The sequence below is a fragment of the Etheostoma spectabile genome, chromosome 5 (assembly GCF_008692095.1).
Source record: "Etheostoma spectabile isolate EspeVRDwgs_2016 chromosome 5, UIUC_Espe_1.0, whole genome shotgun sequence".
In the NCBI taxonomy this organism is placed as follows: domain Eukaryota; kingdom Metazoa; phylum Chordata; class Actinopteri; order Perciformes; family Percidae; genus Etheostoma; species Etheostoma spectabile.
The window spans coordinates 36,326,625-36,334,666 of record NC_045737.1 but is presented as its reverse complement, the minus strand read 5'-3'; the positions used below and the strand labels follow the sequence as shown (position 1 = coordinate 36,334,666).

The following is an 8,042-nucleotide window of genomic DNA, read 5'->3' as shown; positions in this document are numbered from 1 at the left end:
TAAAACCAATCAGGCACGCTAGGACCTACCCCAATCAGAAGCAATGGGAGCCTACAACCAAGCAGAGCACGGATCGGACTACAACAAATCAGCGCAACGGATAGACTAAAACCCAACCTCAGAGCAACGGCTAGTACTACAACCAATCAGAGCAACGATAGGCTACAATCACAGACGCACGAAGCCTACAATCACTCAGAAGCAACGGCTAGATACACCCATCGCGCAACGACCGACCTCCAACCAATCAGAGCAATGATAGACCTACAATCACGCAGAGCACTGGATAGACCTCAAAAACCAATCAGCGCAATGATAGACATACATCAATCAGAGCACCGATCGACTCAACAATCAGAGCACGGATGACCTCCAACCACTCAGAGCAACGGCCTCGACAACCCATCGGAGCCCTGGATCGCCCTACAACATAGCACCTCCAACAATCAGAGCACGGCTAGACCTCCCACACTCCGCGCCACGGCTAGACACACCATCAGAGCACGGCTGCCCTCCACCCATCAGCGCACCTGCGTTGCGTCCTTGCCCTCTGTTACTTTCCCGAATCCCGTTTGAGGAGGACGTTTAAAACATGTTTCCGAGGACAAACGCCTTGATCGTGGTTCGCTGTTCCCTTTTAAAATGACATGCGTTGATGCTCTTTACACAGGCCTATGCGAGCGAACCTTCCCTCACTCTCATCTCCATGCGGCAGCCATCCTTTGTTGTAGACACCAATTACCCCTTTGGTGAGTCGTGGTTGATTACTTTACGCTGTTGATCCTCTTGTCATCATCGTCACAGGCCCGCACTGCACCTCTGCAATTGTACACTACCCCATATCCCATGTGGTGTCAAGCTCGTTGTACTACCGGACGCCGGGTCTCAAGCTCGGTTGAAGGGATGTGGGAGCAACCTTATGGTACTGCCCCCCCCCCGACTCCCTGTTTTGTCCAGACCGATGCCCCCACCCTAAATGTTGTGGGCGGGGCTAAGTTCGGCCGGTATCCAGGCTAGGACATTTTGGCTTCTACTGTTAAAAGTAAGAAGTCGACAAAGTTAAATGGTTTCTTCCATTCAATCCAGTGATGAATGACACTGGTCAAAGATTTGTGTCTGGGTTTTAGTTAAAATATATTATCAGGAGTCGGCACACCGTGTTCATTTGGAAAATTGACCAGATGCCCCTGCCGGTCCACTTCCTTCTTTGTTTTTTTTGTGAGAGCCGCTTTTGGGACCAGATGCATCGCTGCTATTGGAGTCCAAGCTTTATCTTGAGTGGCCCCTATCGCTCCAGCAACAAAAATAATAATTACATGGCAACTAAGTGTAGATTACAATTGTGATAGCATTTAGGATAGAAGTTGAAACCAACACATGTTTTCTGTTGTGTGTTCATCACAGGCTGGTAAATGAAGAGAGAACCCTGGAGGTAGAAATTGAACAAGGAGTGAGAGATGAAATGGAGTACCCCTTCATTGGAGAAGGTAAAGCTACGTGAAGCTTAATAAAACATCGTGTGTTTGTTATTTTCAAATGATGGCTGTTGTTAACGTGTCTCGTGTGACCACAGGGGAACCTCACATCGACGGGGAACCGGGAGATCTACGGTTCCGCATCAAAGTGTTGAAGTATGAACACGCTGAATTTACTGTGTGATTTGCACGAATATAGTTTATTTAGCTGATTGTATAAGATTGGTGACACACCGTAACGTGATGAGGGGATGCTCTTCCTTCTAGACATCCCGTGTTTGAACGCAGAGGGGACGACCTGTACACCAACGTCACCATCTCCCTGGTGGAGGCTCTGATCGGATTTGAGATGGACATCGCACATCTGGACGGACACAAGGTCCTGTACACACCTTGTTTTTACTAATATGGGGCTCCCGTATGATCGAAGGTGTTTTAGAATCGGACAATTTAACATTGGTCAACGACACTAACGACAAAGTGGTTTGCTCGATTTAGGAAAAAAATCAAAATCACTGTTGTGTTCACTATTGAAATTAGGATTATTTAACATGTCTTTTGGAAAGATGTTGCAATTATTTAAAAAAATAGTTAGGGTTAAAAAAAGGTTGAACACATGAAAACACCTTCAAGTGCCACATTTCTCTTCATACATTTCCTGTTAAAACTCTTGTTATATTCGGACACAAGACTCTGCCTGTCTGTCTGCCTGTCTCTCTGTCTGTCTGTCTGCCTGTCTTTCTGTCTGCCTGTCTCTCTGTCTGTCTACCTGTCTGCCTGTCTCTCTGTCTGTCTGTCTCTCTGTCTGTCTGTCTGCCTGTCTCTCTGTCTGCCTGCCTGTCTCTCTGCATGCCTGTCTCTCTGTCTGTCTGTCTGGCCTGCTCTCTGTCTGCCTGCCTCCTCTCTCTGCCTGCTGTCTCTCTGCGTCTGCCTGCTCTCTGCGTCTGCCTCTCTCGCCTGCCTGTCACTGTCTGCCTGTCTCTTGCCTGCCCTGCCTGTCTCTCGCCTGCTGCTCTCTGTCTGTTGCCTGTCTCTCTGCTGTCTGCCTGTCTCTCGGCCTGCCTGTTGCCTGTCTGCCGTCTCTATGTCTGTCTGCTGTCTCTCTGCCTGTCCTGCCTGTCTCTCTGCCTGCCGTCTTCGCCTGTCTGCCGTCTCTCTGTCGTGCCTGCCTGTCTCTCGCTGCTGTCTCTCTGCTGTCTGGCGCTGTCTCTCTGCCTGTCATGCCCTGTCTTGCCTGCCTGTCTTGCCTGGTCTGCCTGTCTCTCATGCCTCGTCTGCTGTCTCTCGCGCTGCTTCTGTCGTCTGCCTGTTCTCTGCGTCGGCCTGTTCTTCTGACTGCCTGTCTGTCTGTCTGCCTGTCTCTCTGTCTGCCTGTCTTCGGTCTGCCTGTCCTGCCTGTCTTCTGTATGCCTGTTCTCTGTCTGCTGTCTATGCCTGCTGCCTGTCTCTCTGCCTGCCTGTCCTGCCTGCCTGTCTCTCCTGCATGTCTGCTCTGTCTCATGCTGCCTGCCTGCCTGCCTGTCTCTGTCTCTCTGCCTGCTGCCTGCCTGACTGTCTCTCTTGTCCTGCCTGCCTCTCTGCCTGCCTGCTGTCTCTCTGCCTGCCTGCCTGCCTGTCTTCTGCCTGCCTGTCTCTCTTGCCTGCCGGTCTCTCTGCCTGCCTGTCCTCTGCCTGCCTGCCGGCCTGTCTCTGCCTGTTGCCGTCTGTGTCTGCTGTCTGCCTGCCTGCCTTGCCTGCCTGTTCTGTCTGTCTGTCTGTCTCATCTGGCTGCCTGTCTCTCTGCTGCCGTCTCTCTGCTGCTGCCTCCTGTCTCTCTGATTCTCCCTGTTGCTGTTGCGCTGCCGCCTGCTGGCTGCTGCCTTCTGTCTGTCTGTCGTCTCTCTGTCTCTCTGTCTGCCTGTCTGCCTGACTGCCTGCCTGCCTGCCTGTCGTCTGTGTCTGTCTGTCTCTGCTGCCTGTCTGCTGCCTGTCTTTGCCTGTCTCTCTGTCTGCCTGTCTGCCTGCCTGTCTCTCTGCCTGCCTGTCTGTCTGTTACTCTCGCTGCCTGCCTGCCTGCCTGCCTGTCTGCCTGTCTGCCTGTCTGTCTGTCTGTCTATATGAACGGACAGTTTTGATAACATGGGCGGCTGAGGGTACAGCAGTGGAGCGCTACGTGTAACGTGCAGCGCTCCACTGCTGTACCCTCCCGGTGCGTGTTTGGCGGATGTGTGCTAGTTGACTTGACTCGGTCTTCGTCTGACAGGTCCATGTAGTGAGAGATAAGATCACCAAGCCTGGTGCTCGGATGTGGAAGAAAGGAGAAGGTCTGCCAAACTTTGACAACATCAACATCCGAGGTTCCCTCATCATCACCTTCGATGTGGAGTTTCCTCAGACGCAGCTCGACGAACAGCAGAAAGAGGGTGAGAACAAAGGAAGGATCATTGGATTTTGCATTATGTGATTTGACTTTTTTTTTACACTTTTTCTTTTTCACTTTGATGCTAATACCGTTGCAGTTAACGTTTTCAATGCCGGAGTTTTACTTGTAACAAAGAGTATTAAGCTGGTACTACTACATGGCCTGCACTGCAACCTTAATGTGGGGCTGGGCAACATGTCCTCTTAGATTTAGGTAATATCGTAGGATGGCCAGTTTGGTCTTTTCCTTGTTTTACAGGCTGCATTACAGTAAAGTGATGCCATTTACCAGACCGTCCTAGCTGTTATATTATTTACCTATACCCACAAAGTCATTAAACCATTTATGGAGAATATTTATCAAAAATCTCATGAGATATTGTCACAATATCGACATTGAGGTATTTTTTTAAGGATATTGTGACTATTTGATTTTCTCTATATCGCCCGGCCCTACCTTTATGTCCTGCATCCAGTATGATCTTACAACTCAACAATGATTTCACCCTTAATTAAAAATGTTTTTGCCGTTGGGTACACAAGCTAAAAATTGAAAATTAACCTTATTTTAAACACTTTTTTTTTTTTTGATTTTTTTTCTGCGCTTTGTTTTTTCTCTTTTAACTTCCACCACTGCAACTAACTTGTTGCCACTAGTTATACTACTTACTTTTTAATTTTTTGGACACCTCATTTATATGAAAAAAAACACCACTTTTTAAATTATTAAAAACCCTGAAATTCTGAATTATTTTGACTAATAGTTGAGATCAGGAGAACACGTTTGTAGATAATCTTGGTGTCAGGATACGGTTTTAAAAGCCTTTCAATTTCTTTTTCCAAATGCCCAAAACACCCAAAATTCAATGAAAGTAGAGAACTGATCATTAATTTTACTTGCAATGAACGTTTCATGGAACCATCTGTTATTTTTGGGCAATTTACTTTTACTATGTTTCTGATATAGAAACTTTGACAACCGGAGGACTAAACATTTCTAAATCCGCAACAGCACATTTAATCCATAATTACATTTCATATTTACAGCGATATACAACAAGAAGCAGCACACATATTCAGGCATTTCTAAATTGACATCAATTTATAACTGTATACAACATGAAAAAGTAACATCCAGTGATTTTTGACCCACACTAGGAACTAAAAGTCAGTAAAACATCCACTGCTTCACTCAACATTTGCCGTGTAGATCAAATTTACAGATCACGACAACTGCATCACAACACTTGAAACGTGTATTTTGTTCCTGAGTTTATTATATACAGTGTAGAATATTTGGGAGACGTGTGTGTGTGTGTGTGTGGTTGGTTAATTGTAATCTTTCTGCTGTTCTTATTCTAGGTATTCAGAGTGTGCTGAAGCAGAGCTCTGTACAGAAGATTTATAATGGACTACAAGGATACTAACACCCCAACAGACACACCGGGACTCTGTTCTCTGTCTCACACACCTTCAATCAACCGAACCATGCTCCATCATCCTGGCCAGGGTGTATTTATTATTTTCAGATTGTTCTCAGGATGGCTGAACCTAATTTTGTTTTTATTTGAAGTGTGTAAATGGAGTCTTTCTGTTTAACGTTTCTTATCCCCCATGTTATATTGTAATAGGGCCTTTTTTTCGGTTTAAATTTAAAAAGCTAATTCACTTATTTCTGAGTGAAGTTAAACAAAGACTGTGTCAACAACCACTGTACCTGTCTGGGTGCAGCCCACTTCATCTGTTGAAGGATGTGCCGCTGACAGACTCAACATCTGGAGAAGAAGAAAGAAACCTCACCAACCACGGAACAATTTTCAACCTTTTTATTCGTTTTTATGAATGCAACGGCTTTGCCTGTTGACTGATGAAATATAGTTTTGTTTTGGTCGGACTCCTCTTCAATAATACTTTGTAAATAGGGAAGAACGAGGCTCATCTGTTTGTTGCGTTTTAGTTTTCCTAATTTATGTTAGCTCTTTTTATGTGTTTACACATTGAAACGGGAGGAATGTCCGCATTGCACAACCCCCAGGTATGCTGTGACAAGAGTTGACCTCTTAAAATGAAACGGTGAACTTTTTAATTATTATTATTTGGGGGTGGGGGGGTTTGGGACAGTTTGCACAGCCTCCAGCGCCACTGTAGGGAAGTCTTATTTCACACACCTGTGACACTCTCCCTGTCGGGGCTGAACACTCAAAGGGACCTCAGGCCATGAAGAATCCACCTTCCCATGGTGGTTTTAGGATTCCACTTCTCTCTATTTCTACTAACGACTGCAGCGTTTCCTCCCGATGCTATGAGAGTGTCACGGCCTTAAGGGGATGATATACTGTTGACTGACGATATGAATAAAGATTTCTACAAATTCTGATGAATGGCATACCCTAGATTCACCAGCAGATGGCGAAATATTGTAGTTGGTGGCCATTGGTGAACAACCCTGACCTCCGGGCTGCAGGTCTTTTGAGAAAAGCCTCCTCTGCTTCATCCTGGTACTCCTGATGACATAAGGAACATGGAAGTTAAGTTTTTACCCAATGAAAAGACAACATTTAAAGCTCCTCTGTTCGACTAGTGAAACAGATTTATGATGGAAAAACCGATACGCATTCAACTTTGTAGCAGGAGAAACCCAGTAGTATTTTAAATGAATGTGCTTCTCTCACTCATTTCCCCCTGAGAAGAGAGAGAAAAAAACTTCAGCTGAAGCAAAAATTGATATTTAGCATCATCTGAGGCATTTTTGCCCAGTGGTAGTGAAGTACAAGCCAGGTAGTTCCAGATGTTTTCAACCTGCCGTAGGGGGTTGGACCCAGATGTTTTCAACCTGCCCGTAGGGGGTTGGACCCAAGCTACAGCCTCTCATCTCAACATCTCTTTTCTTTAACTGTCCATAACTATGTTTCCATCCACACGTTTTTATCCAAATTAAGTGATATTAAATGAAAAGTTCCTTATGGAAACAGTAAAATTCGATGGAATTTCATGAATATCAACTCAAAAGAAACACAATCAGTCTCATCGGATTTTCTCTTGATCGATATACGGCTTAAGCGACAAACGCTGATGGAAACGTTATTTGCTAAATAAACAATGAATTGCAATTAAATTTTAAGTCATTTAATGGTTGCAACCCGCCGCAAAACAAAGAAGTTTTAGTTGATTCCCGCCCCGTATTTCCGCTCTATTTTGCACACATGGCGTGACAGGAAGTGGAAAAACGAGGAGACGAGAGACTTTCTATTTATCAGGAACTCCCGGAGGAAATGGCCGACAAAGGTAACAACAAGCTCCGGAGGAAATGGAAGGCGCTCAAACAGCGAGACGTCTCCAAAAAGAGTCTCAGTGGTGCCGGAGGGACAATAAAAGGCAAGTTGCATCTGCATCATCGTAGCAGTGTATTGACAGTGTTGTTTTCTTATTATAGCTCGATATGTTGCTGTCAGCTGGGACGTGAGTACAACAACTTACACATTACAACTTGTGAAGTATTGATCATGTGTCGGTAGACGGCGTCATCCATTTTGTAGAGAAAAACTTTGTTCGCAAATGTTTGCTTGAATGTTGTGCGATTCAGTGCGAAAATGAATGGAAACACCTCAAAATGTCTAAAATCAATTCGACAAACAATTATATACCTTTAGTTAAATGCCTCTTTACACATTCAGCATAAGTAGAGACACATTAATTTGGAGTTGAGCTTTTGGTCACATGACGAACGTGAGACTAATGTTCATATTTTTTTTACCTCTGTCATGGTCAAATATGAAATGCTCCGCTATTTTCACTTGCTGGGTGACAAAATTGTCTGATGGTTTTCATCTTTTTTCCGCTGAAAACAGCTCCCTTTTGCAGATAGCAGTGAGAGTTAACTAAAACAATAAAGTTGCAGGTCATAAAACCAAAGCAATTTGATAAAAGAAAACACAGCACTGAGTCTGCACTGCTTAGAGTAGACGATGATATTGTGTCTGTAGATGCCTGGAAACTGTTTAGTGGTATTAGAGCTCACAGCGGCTTTGACACAGTGGACCGTGCGGTCCTCTCTCGCCTTGATCCCTGTGTAGGCATCCGAGGCTCGGCACCTAAAGGGTTCAGCTCCTATTTGGCAAAAAGGAGTTTCATCATAAATGGTGACCTCTCCTCGTCAGCTGCTTCTCT

The 8,042-nt window shown here is 45.2% G+C and overlaps 1 protein-coding gene across 1 annotated transcript in view; it reads left to right on the top strand.

The window, feature by feature from the left end:
- dnajb11 (DnaJ heat shock protein family (Hsp40) member B11) overlaps positions 1-6,252 on the top strand; it is an 11,468-nt gene extending 5,216 nt beyond the window's left edge. Inside the window, exons 6-10 of the mRNA XM_032515251.1 lie at positions 1,405-1,487; positions 1,574-1,631; positions 1,743-1,854; positions 3,718-3,877; positions 5,238-6,252. Coding sequence (XP_032371142.1) covers positions 1,405-1,487; positions 1,574-1,631; positions 1,743-1,854; positions 3,718-3,877; positions 5,238-5,302 — 478 coding nt within the window. The 3' untranslated portion in view covers positions 5,303-6,252. The remainder of the gene's footprint in view (positions 1-1,404; positions 1,488-1,573; positions 1,632-1,742; positions 1,855-3,717; positions 3,878-5,237) is intronic.
- The last annotated feature ends 1,790 nt before the right edge of the window (positions 6,253-8,042 follow it).